The following is a 24,177-nucleotide window of genomic DNA, read 5'->3' on the forward strand; positions in this document are numbered from 1 at the left end:
TTAGACCTAGTTACATAATAAATTGTTATTTACGGCCCGGGCGAGGGGCGAGGTTTGCTCAAGGTTTGCTGAAATAATAAGGCTTTCCTGATTCGTAAATGACTATTCAGCCTTGAAGTACGGTAAGGTAGGCAGTGTTGATTTTGAGTTCACAGCGTTGGTAATGTCCGTTGGTAACTTTGCACCGACTTTTAGTTATTTGATATGTTTCCGATATGATACTGATCTGTCAGTGTCAAAGGTGACATTTCTTCAACCAAAAACGTCAGTTTTGACACTGACAGATCAGTATCATATCGGAAACATATCAAATAACAAAAACTCAAATTAGCCTGACAATGGAAGTACGACGATAACTTTGTATTGTCCTAACAAAAATGTATGAAATTTAGTAAGGATCTTAGGAATCTGTTCAGGACTATCCCTCCCAAATTTTACGAGTTTTTGTCAACGTTTTAAAAAGTTTACAATAAAAACAGAACATTTTTATGTCCAACCACAAATACAGTGTGACAGTGCCATTATAAAGTCATCATATTTTTATAGTAATTTTGCTTTTAGGGTAATACTTTCACACTTTTTAATTGCAAATTCTGTACAGGGTTAGCTTAGCTGGATATTGTCAGATATATGCAATACACACAAATTGATGTAACTATAACAAATCACGTTTAATACAGAATCTTAAAGAAAAAAATAAAGCATTCAAGTTATTGAATAGCTGTTGGATGTCTGGGGCCAATTTCTCGAACGATAATAGTCTAATATTATTAGTGTTGTCATGGCAACCCATACGATTTGACAGTTCGTGGACTAATAATATAAGTCTAATACCATTTAATAACCTAGTATCGGAGGCCAAGATCCACTTCGGGTCGCTGAGCCAGCGAAGTAAGTAAGTAAGTAGTAAGTAATACCATAGAGTAACTTATACTAGAGTGGTAGTGGTACTGTCATAGTAAATTTTGTAACCCCAGTAAATTCACTGCCATCTGTCGACACACTTTGAAACTAAAAATGAAGATTTATAAAAATACGATAAAATGTATTTAAATATAGATAAATGATATTTTTATTTGCATTAATTATTTTTATGATTTTGACCCATGTTCTGTCACTGATATGCGTTAAAATTGTTAAATAACAAACGAAACCGTCAACGCCATCTATACGACAGATGGCCAAAACTAGTAGCGCCCTCTGAACGAGAATCAAATTTTCTTGATTTTCGAGGCACGTTTTTTCCTTAGACTGTATCCATCTATTACGGAGTTATATCTATCTTTGGTAATACCGTTTGAGAAATGGGCCCCTGGAAAAGGTTGATAGCGATTTTCTGTTAATTAATCCCTCAGTTATGGATTTGCGCTAACTAGACTTAATTGTGTAACAGTTTAATAACTAAAATTAGACTAAATGGACTAAAAACAGTTAATCGACATCGGACAAAAATATTTTTGTCGAGATTCAAGACTACTCCAAACTCTCAATTCACCTATTTTAATTATCTGTAGAAGTGTAAGAGCTCCAAGATATCTACACAAAGCTGTGTATTTCTTTATGAGCTCATTAACAGTTGTATTTTCACCTTCTTCAGTATATTTTATGCCGTCGAGTGTGCCTTGCTTGCTTGCATAGAAATCCGATTATCAGTAATATATCAAATTGAATATCGAAATTTATAAGAACTTTAAGCCAAATTTTTTTTTAATTTTCAACCCGACCCAGACGATAACCACGTAAACGGCATTTTGAAAGCAGACGGCCGAAGAAAAATTCCTTATGGAGCATAAAATATATGCAAATACTCGCATAATATTGCAATAGCTAGGACAGTCACCTTCCTTTACTACATATTCTATAGGTTTTCCATGCCTGCTTTATACTTTTATAGTAGTATCTTTTCATACTGATATTGAAATCAAATTATTTTATTATTTCATATTTATTCAACATTACATGTCATGTGCATTACAAAAGATGTTAGTTACAGGTATTTGGTATCTAAAGACATAAGATTTTGTTGACGCATAAAGCCTAGACCGTTAAATGAAACTAAAACTTAATTATTGTTGGTGTAAAATCAAAATCAATAGCTGATGCAAGCGAAATCACTGCAATTCTGCTTTTTATTACACTGTTTCTCGTGAAATAATAGTATTGAAGAAATAAAATCTTGTACGGTCGTATCTTCTTTACTGCAAATAGTGTAGGATTTTATTCTGTGAAAACAAGTTTATATCCACATATAAGGCCTTACTGTTTTTTAAAGTGTTTTTACAGAAATAAAACGAATGCATCATATAAAAAAAAGGTTTGGAGATAAGAATTCGAAATATAAAATGACGATGACAGTTTTCTGTTTATTATATTAGGATTTAAAATCTAATATTCAAATTTATCTCTTGTAGGTAGGTATAACCCGATTCATTACTTTTCATTTCATGTACATTAAATTGGATTATGTTTCGCACAGGGACCGGACAACCCTTTCCGCGATAAAACCCTTTCAATGGGCGACACTTAAACACGGCTAACACATTGAAAGACTTTCCCTTTTGAACTGCAAGCCCATTCATACCCTTACCTTTGACTAACCCTTACCAAAAAGCTAACCAAAAATAAGGCTAGCCCTTAATAAGGGTTACCCTTATCTTTAAGCGCTTTTTATAAAGGTTTCCCTTTGCGTGAAAGAGACAGGATTAGTATATATCTACGGTAGTGTATGAAAAGGAAAGAAAATACGTGCCTAGTCAAAGAACGCCGCCGTCGCCGCCGACGATCGCTCGGATTCGTAATGTGTGCTTTATGAACAAGGTAGACGACTTAAATTAGCACGCTTATATACTAAAAGGGAAGCCCTTTATAAGGCTAACCCTTATAAGCAATATGCAAGGTGTTGGTGAGCGGATGATAAGGGTTTTGTAAGGGTATTGGGCTACCGATTACTCAAATGTGGTAGTTTTATATAAGGGTTTTTAAAAGCAAAACAAAGGGTTTCGTCTGGAAAAGGGTATGGTGAGTTAAGCCTTATGCAATACCCTTATAAAACCCCGATAAGGGATAGCGGGCCGGTCCCTGGTTTCGCATGCCACAAGGCTGTTATCCTTTTTAATACACGTTTGCAATCCTAAAGTGATTTATCGTTATTGGATTATATTTACGACAAGACCTAACTCGGGTCTGGATATTTTAGTAATAAATATTTAGATAGGATGCTAGTTAGAGGATATTGTCGGAAAGTTAGGAGCATTGAGGCCGTTGGATAGTGTAAGGTCTGACCAGCAGCCATAAGCGAGAAGCGAGTAGCGGTAATTATTGCGTAAATATGTATCTTTTTCTATCTGAAAATCTTTATTAATACAACAAAATACATTATTTATTTATATAAAAATAATTCCGGGGTACATGGCCATAAAGGGGTCCACTGACTATCAGTCCGCCGGACGATATCGGCCTGTCAGTTAGAACAAAAATTTGACAGTTCCGAACAGCTGAAAGGCCGATATCGTCCGGCGGACTGATAGTCAGTGGACCCCTTTAGATAAGGGCCTACCTGTTATCTATTATCGTGGTCTAGTATACCCTACACAAGCCTTAGTGAACTTACTGTAGGGCTAGGTCGATTAAAGATTTTCCCATGATATGTTTATATTATTTATTCATTTACTATTACATATTTAAAGTTTTTAGACAAGGGGCCCGTTCATCAAAAGCTTGTAGCTTGTAATACAAGTGGAAGTCCCTTTTTGACAGTTTTAATTAGAAAGGGACTTCCACTTGTATTACAAGCTACAAGCTTTTGAGAAACGGGCCCTAGATCTACATCACGTGCGTTTTCTGCGCTAATAAGGAAATAAACGATGGCTACTCGCTGTATCGCCGCCAGTTAGACAACAGCCTGAAAGTTAGCAGCACTCGGTAAACTTATAACAAGCTGCGGTAAACAATAACTGTAGATGCATCAACACGAAACTGTGTTTTTAACGAAGTTTGAAGAGGGAGATTGCTTTTATACGATTTGAAATAAACATGAGATTCAAATTAAAACACAGCAAAGAAAATTGCGCATTACTAACAGACGTAAATAAAATCCAGGGGCTTGAGAGGTGTCAACGTAAACAACTTTATATCATTTAATGTACCCGCGCTCAAATAACTTACCTACTTATAACTATTTATAGCAATTAGTTTAATGTTTTACCATCTTACTGCTGTTACACGACCTTCATTTTGTTTCGACATCGAATTTAGACGAACTTTAGCCCCTAAGGCACAGGTCCTTACCTAGTTTAGGGGTCAAAAGTCTGACCTCTCCATACTGTCATGTTTGTACCTCTGTCATGCTTAGATACCCTTGTGTACTTGTTTATTATGTAACGTGCTCTTTATGTACAATAAAAATATTTATTTAGTTATTAATGCTACTTACATCCGCGGTGGCAGCATGGTTCCATTTTTATCGCCTATTACTATGCCTGCCACTTTCGCACTTACATACTTGATAGAACGAGACAGGCATGGTGACAGGTGATAAAAATGCGACTGTGCTACGGCCGCTGAATCATGTTGTTCAAGTCAGATAAGTAAGATAAGTTACACGATCTACATGCAGTCATAAATGTTCTCAAATAATAATATAAGTAATAATATTTCAGCCTATATACGCCCCACTGCTGGGCACAGCACAGGCCTCCTCTCACGCACGAGAGGGATTGGGCTATAGTCCCCACGCTAGCCCAATGCGGTTGGGGACTTCGCATACACCTTTGAATTTCTCAATATTTTTGGGGTTCCGTACCCAAAGGGTAAAAACGGGACCCTATTACTAAGACTCCGCTGTCCGTCTGTCTGTCTGTCACCAGGCTGTATCTCATGAACCGTGATAGCTAGACAGTTGAAATTTTCACAGATGATGTATTTCTGTTACCGCTATAACAACAAATACTAAAAAGTACAGAACCCTCGGTGCGACTCGCACTTGGCCGGTTTCTTTTTTATTTGCTTTCACATGTTTCACATGCCTGCGTCTTCTTTTTTAGTAGTTCGCATTTATCTAAACATTACCTCACTTGAATATCAATTAAAACAAAATTCTAGGGGGAAAAAAATACCATCAACATATTACTACATAGTATAAAACAAAGTCGCTTCCTGCTGTCTGTCTGTCCCTATGTATGCTTAGATCTTTAAAACTACGCAACGGATTTTGATGCGTTTTCTTTCAATCAATCAATCAATCAAATATATTTATTTGTATAAATAAGGGTACAAAACAGGTGGTATACAAAGTTTTCATTATCATTCCTTATTTTACCATAGTCGGGCGTACAAATATTCAATACCTAAATTTAACTTAACTATTACCCATAGAGCTATGTGTACATACATGCATTGTTATAATCTATATGGCACAATTTTAAACATTTAAAAATTATTGAAAATGAAATTGATAATTAATGTCCTACTTGGTAATATTATGAATTTAAAATTATTAATTTAATTATAAATAAATACGATTATCATGCTTACAAGTCACAATTTTCCAAAAACTCATCAATAGAATAATAGCAATTTTCCATTAAATGTCTATACAATTTCCTTTTAAATAAATTAATTGGTAGTTCCTTAAAACTATCAAGTAAGACAATTAAATATTTGTATTGCCATTCCTTAGACATTCTTCTTAGGAAGTGAAAGATTTGTTGTCGGCATGAAAAGTTTATTCCTATAAGCACCTCGTTTTGATGTCATAGTAATTGTTTTAAAGCAAGACAGGTTTTCCCTAACCAAAATACAAATTTCGTATATGTACATGGCGGGTAATGCTTTAAATAGATAGAGTGATTCAAGAGGAAGGTTTATATGTATAATACATCAGCATTGCACCCGTGCGAAGCCGGGGCGGGTCGTACTTCATAATATAAAAAAACAAATAGATATTCGTGCCCAGCACACAGCGCCCAATGTTAAGTTAAGGGCAAAAAGTAAGTAAGTAAATAGTTCTTTATTTCACCAATATCAATACATCTTACATGTAAAATTACAACGGAAAAAAAGGAAAAGTGGACTACGACTGATTGCGACCACTATAACTAATCATAAATGATTGTAGGACAGGGTCAACTAAGTCCTTGAGGGCCCGTCCCAGTATCCCAATTAACATGTAAACACAGGTGGGGTATCTGTGTATGTATATGAGTTATAATTGTATGTTTTACTAGTATTTTACAAGCTTTTATTTACCTGCAATGTATGTGTTTCGGGTCAAATCTTACAAGCTAAATTAGACCCACTTCCCATTATTCGAATGAGTTGAAACTTCACATACATACATATATGTAAGTTGAGAGAATAATTACATTACATAATTAATACAAAATTAAATAACTAACCTATAAAACTTAAAAACTAAAAATAAATAAAACTAATTTTAAAATAAATAACTAAAAATTATTCCCCTTGGTGCCGTAGATGCTGGCAGCATTTCCTCGCTGTATCGCAATGCTAACTCTTTGTGCGAGGAAGCTGCCAGCTCTACGATCACCGGTGACGTCTACTGTTCTTTTGGACAATTCCTTAAATAGTGTAGACGCGTTCGGACCCCAATAGTTGAGAGACAATGTAATATTATGAGACCATAAGACCGGGCCGGCCGGCCGAAGACCTGATCACCCTGAGCGACGAAGCCAATAAAGTCGCTAACTGATCTTTGTGTACATCTTTAATTACTTAAATGATTATGTATGCCATACGATTAAATAAATGAGACCATAGAGCTAGGCTAATGATAGACACAGTATGTGGCTATAGGCACTAGTTATTTATATCATTAGTCGCCTGTTGAAAGAAAAAAACAGGCAGCGATAAAAGCTCGTATCAAAAATATCATTTTCGACAAAATATATTTATTTTCTGTTACTTCGATTTTTGCTTTACCAAGTTCCTAGAGATCCGGTAGAAATCGCTTATAAGCGATAAGGTGGCCGGTTGTTTAACGATAAAACACTTTCCATTTTTGGATTTAATTTAGTGAAAATGTAAGAAAACGGATATATGGAAAATTTAATACGAATGATCAGTTTTAACTTTTTACTGCTCTTGAGTATATTTGGGCTGTTATAAAGCAACAGCTGCATAAATTTCCATATTTAAATTAACATTAGTTATAAAATTTGCATGTCTTTTTTCATACATTTTCTTAGATACCTTAGATTTCTCGGCACTGAATGACTTGAATACCATATTCAAGTAAATTCAAGTGCATACACTATACACTTACATATCGCGTGAAGTGCATGAACTATCCAACTTATCGCGCGAAAATGTACAATAGGTGTCTTTCAGAAGGCCAAGGCCGCCTATCCAAGTATAACTTGTGTTAGAATACTTAGAATAGTAACTTATCCGCGTGAAATGCCCAACACCAGAGACAGATAAAAAATAGATTGCTGGTCTCTTGAATTCAATGAATAATAAATGTGCCATTTTCAATCAAAAGGGTACTTATTGTCGGTTGTCAATAAAGCGCTATTTCCATACAGCTTCAATTTGAAATCAACCTTACTGACAAGCGACAATGTGGTACCTTTTGGTTGAAAATGTCACAAATACGCACAAACATCGGTAAGCTTTTTCACGAACTAATGATCAGTCCGTAGCGTAACTGCCGGTTGAGGACTCTCTTTTATTATAAAATCTTGCAGATATATTTATTGTAACTAACTTTAGTCCACCAAAAATCAAGTAGCAAATACCAGGGTGCCTAGCCAAGATACCAATCGTGTACGCCCCGTAGCGAACGAAACGCTAATGTCTCTGTCGCACTAATATGGAAGAGTGATAGAGAGAGATTACCGTTTCGTTCTCTACGGAGCGAACAATTGGCATCTTGGCTTGGCACCCAGATGATAATCCGTAATCTGTACGACCTAGGGAACAGGGCTCGGAACCGGTTTCTTTGAAAAACCCGAAATAGCAAAATAATTTTAATTATTTTATGCTCTTTCTCTTTACGTAGGACTGAATCATGTATTTAGGTACCTAACAACTTCGTTGTTCAGTTAAAAATCAAATAATAAACCAAAGAACGAAATAGAACGTAATAATACTGGTATTTTTTGTATGAAGAAAAAACCGGTTACGAGCCTTGCTAGGGAATGAGTGTCGCGATGTGCGCTATTACTAATGAAGTGATGTAATTATATTGGTAGTCTTTATTATACAATCGTCCGTGGACTTACGAGTTACGACTGAAATAGAACAAACCGCCCACGCGATAAGGGCGGTCCGGCCATAAGGCTTGCATGTTGTGTGATGTAATACGTTGTGATGTTAGGTACAAATGGTTTAAATGTCTTGGGGTTCAAACTTTTTACTTTGTTTCGCTCCGCTTTTGTAGACACATTTTAATATGAGCATATTAAATACAATAGTTTGTAACAATAAAAAAGAGACGAAGTTAGGAGAGAAGTGGTATGAATTCGAGTGTCGAATTTAAATTTAAAAGAGAAAGAGTTAAACTTGACTCGGTTAATACTCGTAAGTCCTAAATATTTCCAATACTTACATAATTCTGAAGCTTGGATCAAATTAATTTCACTCCAACCCAAACTAAGACTGCTATGAATTTTAATGTCTCTAATAGGTATTTTTATCTAAATGAGAGAAGAAAATCTTCGGATTCATACAATTCTTTATAAATTTTACATTTAGAAAATATGGTGTTGACCGTATACAATTGTGGCAAGGAACGATGCAATGCTTGCATGTAGTAAAAGGGGTATATATAAAGCTATAAATGCCCTCTATTCCGCACTTGCTACGGTGTAGCTTTAGCGCCTTGGGCCAAGTAGGAGCACACCAGCGATTTTCTAACAACCATCTCACTGTTAAACATATTGACTGTATAATAAAAGCCCCTACTTATATATCGCATACTAAATCTGCCACTACTCTTAGAAAACCTCCACAAAGCAACCTCACCATCACGAACCGTCACACTTAAAGGAATGTCTCATATCACGAAGGCGGGGTACATGCGGAATCTAGACTAACACCCTATAATAACAAACATGATTGCCGACGTCGTGAAATAAAATATACCTATATAAACTTGAAAAATTATATATAAGATAAGATTAAGGGTAAATAAGAGCGATTACAGCAGCAGCTAAGCCTTAGGGAGCTTGGTTCGCTGTCATAATTTTTAGAATGTATATACTTTGTGTTAATAAATAAATGAAAAAAAAAAAAAAACATTTTCTTTATAGATAGACCCATATTACACATAAATCTATTTTCCAAAAGTTATTATTGAATGGGCTACACCTGATACAAATTACATCCCCAAACTCAAATCCCCATATCAATCACATTTTGGCCATGATCACCTTTAGTCACGCATGGATTCGGTTTGTCATTCATCGATGAACTCGTATCAAATCAAAACCGATTCGAATCACCGTAAATCCGCACTAAAACCATAAACTATGGGATTAGTTCTATAGGTCTTCCGTGTAACTGAGGCGGATGGTACGAATAAGAAGTTAAGACGAACGAAAGAGAAGGATTCGTGCGAAATCGCCGTTTCATGTAATAAACCTAGTCCTCATTTTCCTTTCTGGATATTGACATTATTATTGAAAATATTTTGCCACAATTTGATGTATATCAGCCACCAGCTACGTTTGATTTTTTTCGAATGGAAAAGGAAAATGGGGACTACGTATGTATGTAATAATGCGTATAAACCAGTTTTAGTACCAAAGTTCGGCTACATTCTACTACAAAATCAACGCGCAACTTCTTTCTCAACCGCCTGAGATACGTGATAGACCTTTACGTAACAGCAACACTTAACATATTCAGTGCCAGTGACCCGCTAGGCGGGTTCTCTGCTCGTAGGCGCTTTTCGCTACATATGGGTTTCCCCGTGTTATCGACTACGGATGTAGCGCGTAGCTCGCGCTGGTAGTGAATGCATTAACAGTTTCGACAACAGACAACTAGTAGAGAGAATCTCTGTAGGTTACGTACTGTACTACTACTCTGTCAGAGATTAGCTGGCGCAAGGTCATTAAGGTTTAAGGTGTTTACTTATTGTGGACATAACGTAATAAAAAGACATCAGATATATTGCGCACTAAAACTATCAAGGACAGAAAGATATAGTGGAGTAGGTCATTTTAATAGCCACCTTTAATTAATTATTTTTACGTCCTGTTTTTATTTTCTAGATGAACAGCAAATGACTATTTTTCTTAATGAAGCAATAGGTAATTTTGATTGGTGTTTTTTTAGCGTTTGTGAACTATTTTTAAGTGACTTCGAAGAAAAAATATGTTCCTTGATTTCTCGAAGATGACTGGATCGAATTGGAAAACTCTTTTGTTTGAAAACATACAGATGTAGTCATTGTCTTCCATCGTATTTTCTGGGAAACGTTCGTATTTGTAATGCTAGTTCAGTCAATGTCAGTACTTTTTGTAACGAGACTGACTGAAATAGCAAGACACGTTCGTATGTTTCCGTGAAAATACGATGGAAAATTATTATGCACTACATCTGTACATCACTTCGGTTCATTTCACATGACGTCCGGTGTGGCTTGGCCTAAATTTGTTAGAACGCAACGTTAGCGTCAGTCCATATGTCCTCGGATTCCTTTCAAATCACGACGCCGACGGTTGCGACTTGAACCAGACTGCTTGTCTAGTACGTTCAACGCGTGGGTTTACAATTTACATCTTAAATGTCATGGGCACGTTAAAATTTAACAAATTTATTTATTAACTACTAATATTTGCCTGCGTCCTCGCCCTGCGCCCACGACAGAAGCCGGTGAACTGCCCCTTACCGTACCTACTCGTAAAAACTAACTTTAACAATAATTTACTCACATTAGATGGGAGTAGCAAAACGGGCTCTATCGCTCTTGCATATTCGAGCGATAGAAATGCGAATAGGGAAATTCGATTTTCGTTTTCTCTGCTATTACTACTCTAATTTCTGATGACTATTCAGGTTCACCCCTAGCCGAACGAGCAGTGCCATTTGCGAGATGCGTTATCGTTAATCCTATACAGTTAAGTATGTACAAAAATATTTAATCAGGCCCAACGCCGTGGCAAATGTACAGATACGTATAATACAAATAACTGAAAAGCTATAATGGGTGGCATTAAAAGCCGCACGCCCATCGCCCGCCCTTGCGCCACACCTCACTTTGCATGTTGGTATTGTTATGTATTCTTAACCGAGGCGCGAGGCCAAAAGTTTTGGGTAAACCATAGTAAAATGAGATTGTAGTTTGTAGGAAATATCGAAGTTAGTCAATAACAGTAAAGCCGGGAATCCAGGCTGTTCTTGCTTTAAATATACAATTATAAATGAGTAATAATGCAATATGAATGACATTTAACCAAAGTTTTTGTTTATTATCATAATTTATTTAGCAATTTCCTAGTTCAATAATGTATTATCGGGGCTGTCCACGGATAGTGCAGTTCTATGTCTTAAGCACACGGTCAGGTATTATACAGATAGGAAAACCGCCATTACGCCTGTTTCCTCGATTTGTCCAAGGCATTTGATCGAGTCAATTATGATCTGCTTTGGCAAAAACTAAGTGAGACAGGTATACCGAGGGAGTGTGTGGGACTGTTTAGGCACTGGTACAGCAATCAGATAAACCAGGTCAGGTGGGCGAGCAGTTTATCCAGTGAGTATAGGCTTGAATGTGGGGTAAGACAGGGCGGTATCACCTCACCGAAGCTCTTCAACCTATACATCAACGAGCTGATAGTCGGGCTGAGTGGCATGCATGCTGGGTGCTATGTGGGTGGCACTTGTGTCAACAGCCTAAGTTATGCCGATGACATGGTGCTACTGAGCCCGTCTGTCAGTGCACTGGAGCAGCTGCTTGCCCACTGCGAAGCCTACGCCTTGACCCATGGACTAGAGTACAACACCAAAAAGAGTGAGGTGATGATATTTAAGGCGGGTAAAATCAAGCCATACTATGTACCACCTATTTTGTTGAACTCTAGCCCATTGCAAGTTGTGGACAAGGTTAAATACCTGGGACACGTTCTCACGAGCGACCTAAAGGATGATTTAGACTTAGAAAGGGAGCGCAGGGCGTTGGCGGTTCGGAGTAATATGATTACCCGCAGGTTTGCTCGTTGCTCACATGATGTAAAAATCACACTATTTAAATCATACTGTCAATCCTTGTACACGAGCAGCCTGTGGGTCCGGTACACGAAACGAGCATACAACGCCTTGCGCGTACAGTACAACAATTCTTTTAGAATGCTGATGGGACTGCCCAGCAGGTGCTCTGCATCGGGCATGTTTGTGGCAGCTCGCACGGATGGTTTTGAGACTATATTACGTAAAAATATAGTCTCATTACTAAGTCGTGTGAGATGTAGTCCCAACAGCATTCTAAGAGAAATTGCCGATAGGTTTGATTGTCCGATCCTCAAGCACTGGACCGAGCAAATTAAAAGTGTATTTCAATTTATAATATAAGTAGGTACCTATTGTATTAAATACTAACACTAGGTTAAGATTTCGCTTGTAGTACTAACACTCTATGGATGCATTTGTCCGAAATAAAGAAAATTTATTATTATTATTTGTAAATAGTTCAGTACCTAGTATTAAGATTGTTGCAGTACCCTAACGGGGTATCATGTACCTACTTCAAAATGTTTTGTACCATCCTCTGTAATGAACATGATCGCAATAAAGATATATGAAATATATATGAAATAAATTTTATTATTTTATATTTAAAAGCATTGTAAGTACATGATCTTAATTTAATAATAAAGTCTCTTAATACTTTGAACTAAGCTACACAGGCTACACAGCCATCATAGATATTGGAGCGGGTAAGGTATAATCTCCAACAAATAGATAGTGACGCACAAAGTTGGAAGAAGATTTGGAACACATTCTTATTTCTGTGGTTACGAGGTTACCGTCATTATCTATTTGTTGCTGACTGTACTTAAAAAATTGGAACAGATCTCTATTGCTTAGCTATTAATCCCGCCGTTGCTCGGTAAAGGAGTGGAATAATGCCGGTTACGAAGCCTCAAGGCCACGCTGACACTCGGCCGTGCCCCATCGCATGTGTAAATTAATCGCTCTTTACTGCAGCTCAGTTTAAAATTTGTTATTTGCTTCAGCCTTACTTAGCATGTCTAAACTAATTACTCTTTACTGTACTTCAGTTTAAAGTTCCGTTTGCCTCGAGCCTTCAGGCCCTTGCTCGATAAAGGAGTATAACAACTTTAGTTACGTAATCTCAATGCCACGCTGACACTCGGCCGTGCCCCATCGCATGCCTAAACTAATTACTCTTTACTGCACTTCACTTTAAAGTTCCGTTCGCCTTGAGCCTTCAGGCCGCGGACTGGACGCAAGCGACCGGCGGCGCGGCAAGCGTCTTCGACTTCCGAAACATATTCATTATTCATTCAAGTCTTTTGATCGTGCCGCTCGAATGCACGGATAGCATGGTCGCGTTTTAATTGCCTGTAGTTTCATATATACGTTACTTAAGTTACTTTCGCACTTACACACTTGATAGAACCTGACAGGCATGGTGACATACAAAACAGAGGCGACCATGTTAATTCTTAGCCATACTGGTGGTTCGCAAGAGCGGGGCGGCGGGCGACTGTCGCGGGCGTACAGTCCGCGGCCTCAGACCCATGCTTGGTAAGGAAGAATCACTTTGGTTACGTAACTCAACGCTGACACTCAGCCGCGCCAGTGGTCAATGCCAATAGATTCCCAATTTCTATCGCTCGTATTTCTAAAATTACCATTTCGTTGTTTTCCACCGATTTTCGAGTGGCGAAATCGAGCGATCGAAATTCAAAAATCGCCCTCCTGGTAAACCGGGGTGACTTTGCAATGCATGGGGCGACTTTGAAATTTCAGTTTTTAAGCCTGTTATTTATAATAACATGTTATTTTTATATAGGATTTTTGGTAGTATTTAAGGAATAATTCATAATAATCCAACTTGTTACACGAAAAGTTTGAGAGAATAATGCACAATGTTTAGTGGCAGTTTCAAAAAATAACCCCTAAATTTCCTAAAGTCATACCGTTTTACGGTACCTACTAAGTGCTCAATAGCCAAGTACCTATACTCATAATCGCCGCTAACAAAACAGACGACTAGGTACTGCAAAGTGCAAACAGATCAAGGTTTGGGCTTAAAAGGCGAGCTGAAGTACCGCTCAGAACGAAGCGACACTGTCAGAATCGAGCCAATTTTTTTTACAAAAAAGCGTCAAACTAGGGAACAAATCAAATTTTTATTTTTTATTTTTTTAGGACGTTAGCCGCGTAAGTTGAAGACGGGGGTTCGATTCTCGCCTCGGCCACAGATGGACTTGGTCACTTTTTCTTTAGTGTATGATATTGATATCTATTTAATTCAGTTTATAAAAATTAAGCGTCTACTTCACAAAACATGCATTATTTTAAGTTTTTTATATTGCACTTCATGAAATAGTGCTAATGCTAAATAATAAAATTGGTCTCTTCTGACGTTATGATATTGGGACCAAATTTTTAACCAAGTTTCACCGCAGCGCACGCACTAAATAACCCCGCCATTAAAACTTAGCGAACATTTTAAATGAACACCGATCGTAAGCACGGATAAGGTTCCGTCATTAAATTTACGACTCCTGAAACTGTTGTTGAAACCGCAGAGTATCTTGACAGAGGACGCAGTTGCAATTTTAAACGCCTACGCTTGAGCGGTCTCAATCGCTCGCCAAATATAGTCTGCCGGTCACTAGCAACAGTAGCAACCTACGTGTATTCAATGGTTTGGAATAAAGAAATGGACAAAAGATGATGTATGGTATACGTCATCTTTCTGACTTAAAACATGTAAAACATGTTATGGCGGTCAAAGAATCTGTATACATATACTCGTACATAGCTAACAGCCATTATACACGTGCATTGGGGTAACTCCGAAAGCGGGTTAATTTTGGAAATGGAAAATATCTATAAAATCAGTAGCACTTCATACTTTAGCAAAACTTTGCTACTGCAACGCTTACCAAGGCATCTTGCTTACTGTTGCTACAGTAGTAGATAAGTGCTTTAAGCTTAGAAGATATTGGTCATTTTCAAAACTACTCCGCCTTCGTAGCTACCTCAATGCACCTTAAAGAGTTCCCGAAACATTATAAATTTAACGACTGCTATATTACACATGCAAGCTTATTTGGTGTAGATACCTATCCTGTAACTATATTAATTATTAAATAAAGATTATGACTTTCAAAATCCTTGCGAGTTAAAACTTACGAACCATTGAACTGCATTTAATCGCTTATTATTAAAGTGAACCTTCTTGAATTTTCATGCCCTGAAACTGATACGCTATCGCTAACTTATTCTCCAAGACAGATAGAGACAAAAGATATTTAGGTGATAGGGGCTGAGGTATCAAGTTTTTCACGCAACCTATCCAAACTTAATCAATCGTCTACAGACATGTAATTTCAAAGTTTTTGTACGAAACGGCCTGTTCAAACGGAACGGTGGGAGCTTTCGTCGAATTGCCTACGTTTTATCTCAACTGAAGCAATATGAAATGTGGAAGTTTACCAATTCTGTTGTTCGCAACATCTGGTCTAACTTTTTATGAAAATTGGCAATAAGTTGCCGAAAATATACTTTGTTCCTGCGATTCCAAGTCTTCGTTTCGTATTACGAAATCATTCCTTTAAGGGGCCCACCGACTATCAGTCCTGCGGACGATATCGGCCTGTCAGTTAGAACAAAAATATGACAGTTCCGAACGACTGACAGGCCGATATCGTCCGGCGGACTGATAGTCAAGGGGCCCTTCAGAATTAGATATCTATTTTTACCTGACTGCGGAAAGACCCAACCCCAACATAAACTGCGGCCGGCCGCCTTTCTGACACAGCGGGGGTGCGTAATTATTATTATTAATTCTTTATTTCAGATAATTATTTTATCCATAGAATTGTTAGTTTGGCTTATGACTACGTTAACCTTCTTGAATGCATGCAGTAATGCATCACAGCCATAATGTAACATGTACATATATGCTAGTTTTAAGGTATTTATCTATGGACCACTATTTAGTTGTTGTTGACAGCATTGCCAACATTAAGACTGAAATCAGTGATACTGTCTGTGGTACGCGTGCGGACCACACATTGTTTGTAACTTTTAGGATAATCTGTGCCCTCTATCTTTCTCTCAGTACGAATCGAGCGCGGTTGTATTAAAAATATAAAAAATGTGAAAGCTAATACACGATGAAGAAAGTGAACCAACAACTATAATTTATAGTCCATTAAAACATAGGTACCCAAATCAACAGTTGTCTGAAAATAAAGAGGATGCATTTTTTCAGGACTTACAGAAAAAGCAAGTCAAATAACGCCCGACAATGGATTGACGTCACGTCACTGCTACATATTCCCTGTATTTAATTCCACGTGGAGAAACCTACATTATTTTATTTAAAATAAAATCAAGCTCATAACAAAGTTAAAATAAATTGAATCGAGAGAGAATCTACCAACATAGCAAATAACATTACGGTGTAGCTATATGTAGGTATAGGTGTAGATGTATTGTTTACGGTAACACTCAAATTGCAGAGCTTTTATAAGCTCTTAGTGCTCGTCGGTATACGGAGTATTACTGTGTAAGTCTACCCTATACCTACTCTCGACGACTTTTAATATCAAAGAAGTTGTTGTATCGGAAAACGCTTTGTGGTGTACGTTTTGGGCTAAATAGTGCTACTTTCAACTTATTGATTGACATGGATCTATTTTTATTCATACACCGTGTGCAGCAGTATCGATGACAACGAAATAAACGCGGTCACATTCCAAGAAATTTACTGTGTACTTTGTGTTGATGAAAAGAAAATAGGGTCACCACCTTTAAGACGACCTAACAGTTTTACGATAGCGTAAATCATAACACTCATAACGTCCGTAACTTAAGCTAACCTTTTTCTATATTTCTTCCATAAAAAACATGCTGTAAACATTACACAGCACAATGCGGAGCCTTTCTGACGTATTCTATGACTACCGTGCTAACCTAAAAAGTCATATCTACATACGAGTTTCATAATGACATTCGGTTTTTGGCTTACGACGGCAGAATACTTAAATACGCTTACATCACTTTTGTTTTTAGCTCACATTCGCATAGGAAATAAGGCAATATTTATTCGTGTTTCGTTCGCGGTTATATGTGGTCTAAATGGTCTTGTTTATAATTCGGTTTTATGGTAAAATAACGAAGGTTTCGTTGGTACGAGTGCTCGGGTAATGAATGTAATGTTCGTAGTCAAGGTAAAAAGTCCTGAAATTCGATATCTTATGGCGGTTTTGCGTTATATAAACAAGGTTATCAGTAAGGGAACAACCCTACAACCCTACCCCCCCCCCCCCTACCCTACAATTACATACATACATACATATAATCACGCCTATTTCCCGGAGGGGTAGGCAGAGACCACGGATTTCCACTTGCTACGATTACCTCTTTCGCTTCCTTCACTTTCATAACATTCCTCATACACGCTCGCCGGTTACCCTACAATTAAATATATTAAAAACGGGTCTCTCGCGTATTTTAAGTAGAAAAACGCTCGACATGTTTCACTCCGTACCGAGTAGTGTCGTTAGGAGCTCGCGTTGGCAGACCGGAGCAGAGTGACCCGTTTTTAATATATTTAATATGTCTGTGTCTCACGGAAGTCTTGTTATGAAAACCCTACCCTTAATTAAATAACAAAGATCCCATAATTATGTTACAAATCTAAACAAGGTATGCAAAGGCAATTTCACACTGGATCAGGCTCAAGTGAACCGTGAAGGTCGGATCGCGACCATCTTATACATACAGTTAGAAACTGCAACATCGATCGTACACTCCTACAAAACTATATGAGACAAAGTTACTGGTATACTTGGCTGGGTGAAAAAACTAAGTTTGTAATTGGAACCCTGTATGATGAAGGAGGACTGTAAGTCGATGGAACTGGGTTCATAATTGATTGGCAGGCTGATTGATGAATGAGTGCTAGGTCGGCACTTGTTTTTGACACCTACACTAGCTGTGGCATTTCTGCGCGAATACTGAGATTGTGGTCAGAAGGGCGAAAGTCAGGTGGTATGATTAGGCATTAAAAAGGAGCCTTATTTTTAAAGAAGATTATATGTGGCATTTTATGCCTAAAGGGTCCTTATGCTCCATGCGCATAAGGACCCTCCTCTAACGGAAAGCCACAAATAGTTGCAATAAAGAAAATATATATGTGACTTGCGAGTCAGAATCAGGAAGTGAACTAGAAACATAATATAATTGTAATTGTAATAGTATTAGCTCCTTACTATGTGTACTATTGTACTATATGTATCTTTTTTTGGCGCCTATTTTTTTATTCTTGACGACTCTAATTGATAAGCCATTAGAGGTTTTCTTTACGTTGGACATTTCAATTTAAACAACCTAATTTGCTTAAACCCCAAAAGGGGTTCTCAATTTTAAGTAGGTACAGTCAAGGGCATAAATATATATACATTCCCAAAGTTTCAAAAATATGTGTACGCTTTTACACCTTAGACAATAAAGTCGTGTTCACGTATTTTTGAGCCATTGGTCTGGATCGATATTTTTGCCTTCGACTGTACACGGTATATGGAAATTATCCATCTTGTAATGCAATCGTTGCATGCTGCCAAAAGAAGATTCTAGAGGTATATAAATCAGTTCTGAAAATTCGTTTGTATAGGTATTCTGTTAATTATCTCACCTTAACCTGAAATATTTATTACTTATGACATATATGTATATATATATACCCACATGCAATACGTGATTTTATGTGACATGACTAAGTGCCGAACAGAGAAAAATTGCATCACCATACCGATTCAACAGAATTTGCTAAAGAACGTTTAATATTGCATTTTATTGTTAAAACTGCTGCATAATACTTGTATCAAAGACCTATATAACTGCGTATAAGATGAATAAAGTCTAAGGAAAAAACGTGCCTTGGAAATCATCATCATCATCATCATGTCAGCCGATAGACGTCCACTGCTGGACATAGGCCTCCCCCAAGGCTCGCCACTCCGACCGATCCTGTGCCGCTCGCAACCACCGAATTCCCGCGACCTTCACCAGGTCGTCGCTCCATCTCGTTGGAGGCCTACCGGCAGTTCGTCTTCCGGTACGCGGACGCCACTCCAATATGCAATGGAGAGAGCTATGCTCGGGGTTTCTCTGCGTGATAGAGTCAGAAATGATGATATCCGCAGTAGAACTAGGGTCACCGACATAGCTCGCAGAATTGCAAACCTTAAGTGGCAGTGGGCGGGGCACATTGCTCGCGGAACTGATGGCCGGTGGGGCCGGAAGGAATAAAATAAAAAAAATATTCTCGCATAGATGGCGCTACCACCAATACCAACCTTTGGCCTATTCTCGTTTAGATGGCGTTGAGGGATTCGTTTGTTATTTAATAATTTTAACACATATCAGTGAAAGAACATGGGTCAAAATCATATAAATGTAATAAATACAAATAGAAACATCATTTAACATTTAAAACTTTCGCGGTTTAAACACATATTAAATCACATTTAGAAACAGGTCTATCGCGAATTTCGAAAATTCGCGATAGACCCGTTTCTAAATGTGATTTAATATGAGAAACATCATTTATCCATAAATATACATTTTTTGGTATTTTTATTTTTAGTTTTAACCATATGTCAATAGATGGCAGTAAATTTTCTGTGACTACAAAATTTACTATGACAGTACCCCTGTATCCTATATATTCTCTTTGCTTGTATAAATATTATTGTTTTGGTTAGAAACATGTTAGAAAACTGCAGAACACTCATTCTTCTGAAAGGTAATTAAAACAATCCATACTAATTACAAAGAGGATATAATAAGATAGAGCGGTACTGTCATAGTAAATTCGATCAATTCTATCGACCAACTTTAAAACTAAAAATAAAGATTTATAAAAATACGTTAAAATGTATTTAAATATGGATAAATTATTTTTTTATTTGCATTAACTATTTTTATATGATTTTGACCCATTTTCTTTCACTGGATGCGTTAAAATTATAAATAACAAACGAAACCGTCAACGCCCTCTTTACGAGAGTAGGCCAAAGCTAGCGGCACCATCTGTTCGTGATTTTCGAGGCACGATTTTCCTTAAACTGAATCCATCTATTACGGAGTTATATCTATCTTTGCTAATTACTAACTCTAATACTAATAACTATATTATACTAATAAATATACTATACTAATAAATAATATTACGAATGTGAAAATGTGTCTGTCTGTCTATAACCACTTCACGCTTAAGGCGCTGAACCAATTTAGTTGAAATCTATACATCTTATAAAACAATGCCCCCCACCGCGTCTGTCTGTATGTATGTATGTTCGCGATAAACTCAAAAAACTACTGAACGGATTCGGACGAACGAAAATCGCGGGCAAAAGCTAGTAGGTAATATTGCTTTGCTAATTTTTGATATAAATAACGTGCTATAGTTGATTTTCTGTTATTATATCTGCTTGAACCTCAATCTGTTAAACAAAAAAAGCCCATTTAATAAGCAATTTTACCCTCCAATGTTTATGGTTCAAATTAATATAACAGCTCATTTGGAGATAACCTGTTTTGTTATCTCCGAATATTTTTACCTGAATGTGAGTGGTTAATCGACACATTACTCAAACGATCTGATTAAACCAAGAGAGCCTTCTACCTTGTTTAGACTTATTTTAATAAATAAATAATAGTAAGTTACCTTTTATAATTTCCGTAGATGATATAATGACATCGCTTTCATCCATTCTCACTTTGTAGCACAGGAATGCTGCTGTTTTCCTTATCTTGATGGTTTTCAATCAGTCAGCCGACATTGCTTCAATTCTCTTGATTTTGTAAAATATTATGTTAAACTTGATTGCTTGATTGATTTTATCTGGAAAGGATGATAAACTTATGTTACTATAATTTTTAAAAAAACCAGACAAGTGTGAATCGGACTCGCCCACTGAGGGTTCCGTACTTTTTAGTGTTCTTTGTTATAGCGGCAACAGAAATACATCATGTGAAAATTTCAACTGTAGCTATCACGGTTGATGCGATACAGCCTAGTGACAGACAGACAGACGGATGAAACGGACAGCGCAGTCTTAGTAATCCCTAAAAACCCTAAAAATCAACTCTTCAGGTGACATGCCTACCTCATTTCTGAGTTTTTGGAAAGATAACTTTTTGTTGATTAACAAAACCTCAAATCACTGATTTAAACTTTCACGATTTTTACTCATTATTATTTACAACGACGGGACTTAATCGCGTAAAATAAGTTTTAAATTTACCTCCGACGTTTCGAGGACGGCGTTGTCCCCGTGGTCTCGGAGAAGACTGGCTAAAGTTGACATCAACATCTTTTAGGCGCGCGAGTTTTTCGAACTACCCACACTTGGTCTTGTTTATTAACTTGAACGTTTTGCGCACTAGGGATGTTACCGGGTCGACACACAACACTCACAATATTCGATTTTTCAACTTTCGATATTTGGTTTCGCTTACACTTACTAATGACTGGGTTCCATGTGGATGAGATCTTAAAACCTTCGTCTCAATTGAAATTTCTATGTTTCTTGATTTCAATGGCTTCACGGATTTTTCTACTATAAAACGCACGATCTGTAGAAAGTATTCTAGGGTTGTGAAGCTCAATCCAGTGGTTTGGCCCTGACTCTAGTAAATGCTCAGCAACGGCAGACTTGTTCACCTGACGGTTCTACTCTGCTCATCCACATGGAACCCAGTCATTAGTAAGTGTAAGCGAAACCAAATATTGAAAGTTGAAAAATCGAATATTGACCCTATTACTAAGACTTCGCTGTCCGTCTGTCTGTCTGTCTGTCACCAGGCTGTATCTCTTGAACCATGATAGCTAGACAGTTGAAATTTTCACAGATGATGTAATACTGTTGCCGCTACACCAACAAATACTAAAAAGTACGGAACCCTCGGTGGGCGAGTCCGACTCGCACTTGGCCGGTTTTTATTAATGGTATCAATCAATCAGGATTATTTTTAGGATCAAATGTCTATATGGGACCCATTGCATACAATACAAAAGTCAGAAATGATAGTCAAAGCCCGACAGTCGTACTTCACTCACAAACCACTTCTAACAAAATGATAAGTGAACGTGACGTCAAGTTCACTGAGAGCCCATTTTGAATGTATAGACAAAATAAGAAAATTGCGTTTTTGTCGGTGAAATATTGCGTTTATTTATATAGGTACCCTTACTTTTTTTCTCTTTGGAAGTTGAAAAATTACTTAAATTTTGAAACTTTCGAGTCCTGTATTTTTGTATTATTTCCATATATTATTTTAATATCTACATTATTGTGATAAATTGCTCATTTGCTATCTATGTTACTAGATTTTGTTATAAAATTCAACATGTGTCATCATCCCTATTGTATGTTTCAATAGAAAATCAAGCTCTATACAGTTTACCTATAGACCAGGCACATGTGAGCTGCATGTGAGTGGATTTGTAACATACAGTCATGTTTCCTTAAAAGATAACTAGTTAGAAAGTTTCGTTTTTTGCGATTGAATATTGAGCAATCAATGTAAACATACAACTTAAGTTTTTAGTTAGAAAAACAAATAAATTAGATTTTTTAAAGTAGTGTTTAAGCGAAAACTGTAGGCCAATTAACAAGAAAGATATAAATATATTTGTTCTTACCAAAATATTCTTAATAGATAAATCCGGGACTTCGGCAAATAACCTTGATTGTTGACACTAAACAACTCTTCTTCACGACGATTTCGAACAGCCGAGGCGGCGATTTAAGACCGATTAACACTTTAACTTACAATATAACATACACGGAAAACTATAAACAATAGCTGGAGTAGTTATTTCGTCCACGTTTCTGGTCCATTGTAAGGATATACGAATCAGTTGCCATCAGAGGCTCCGCGTAGGAGTCGGTTTATTAAGGCGTGGGCCGATCTCTACTCAAACAAAAGGCCAGTTTAACGCGCAAATCCGCGGAACCTTCAATACACTTAAATCTTTAATAACACTAGCTTCACATCCTATTCAGAATCCAATAAAACACTCGCGAGATCGAGCGGCGTAACGCTACAAGTATACAACGAATGATAAAATTGATAACATGTAAACAGAAGCACCGGTTGTAACGAAGAATGACAACAACACAATTGATTATAACGACGCAAGGTCATGGATTCACTATGTTCGCAGCGATCGCAATTTATTTCTTCGCCATTACAGCATGACGTTTGTACACCGCAGCCGTTGGAAAAACTCGCTTTGTTTGACATGTCAAAGTCAAATTCGTCTTAGCAACTAGCGCCCTCTGGCTACTTCGTGATTGGTTGATATTTCGAAGGTATTAATCGCGACCCAAAGTTTGTCTATGGTCAAATAAATTTTTCTTCGAAGGACAGAACTAGATGGCGTGCTTATCAATATCTAACAAATCTTCAAAACGTATCGATAGATGGCGCTGAAATTAAACTAGAAATAACTTATGTTGTTGTACGTTCGGTGACGCTAGCAGCCGCCTTAACATAGATTTTTATTGCTATAAAAATAAAATACATGTTTAATTTAGCTTTGCTGCTCTTTCGGTTAAACTAAGTTATACTGTGCCCTGTGCCTCATATATTTCATGCACAAAAGTACATACATTTTTAGCACCGGCAGAACATCCCGAAGCTGGGTTGTGTTAGAAAAAATAATTAAAAAACAGTGCGTGGTCCCTCCGCGCGGAAGAAGTGAAACTTCGTAATGTGGAAATGAAAATAGGAAGGGGTAGAAATTGATTTTTAGTGAACTCATATTGTTTCTTTAAGACAAACTTTATTAGTTTTTTTATTAGCTATATTTAATATAAATTGATATAACTTTCTAAACCTCCTTCGCTTGGTACCACCTTGGTACCTTGTATTGCGTTCGAGTCCGCTTGGTCGGCGCCGTGCGTCCCCTATAATAGTCAATAGAAGGCC

General features: G+C 37.2%; 1 protein-coding gene across 1 annotated transcript in view; it reads right to left on the minus strand.

Annotated features, from left to right (window-relative positions):
• LOC134751403 (dual specificity protein phosphatase CDC14AB-like) overlaps nt 1-23,668 on the minus strand; it is a 38,470-nt gene extending 14,802 nt beyond the window's left edge. The window contains exons 1-2 of the mRNA XM_063686797.1: nt 22,886-23,668; nt 20,906-21,082 (exon numbers count right to left, since the gene is read on the minus strand). Of these exons, the coding sequence (XP_063542867.1) occupies nt 20,906-20,951 (46 nt within the window). The 5' untranslated portion in view covers nt 20,952-21,082; nt 22,886-23,668. The remainder of the gene's footprint in view (nt 1-20,905; nt 21,083-22,885) is intronic.
• Nucleotides 23,669-24,177: the final 509 nt, after the last annotated feature.

The sequence above is a fragment of the Cydia strobilella genome, chromosome 22 (assembly GCF_947568885.1).
Source record: "Cydia strobilella chromosome 22, ilCydStro3.1, whole genome shotgun sequence".
NCBI classification, from domain to species: domain Eukaryota; kingdom Metazoa; phylum Arthropoda; class Insecta; order Lepidoptera; family Tortricidae; genus Cydia; species Cydia strobilella.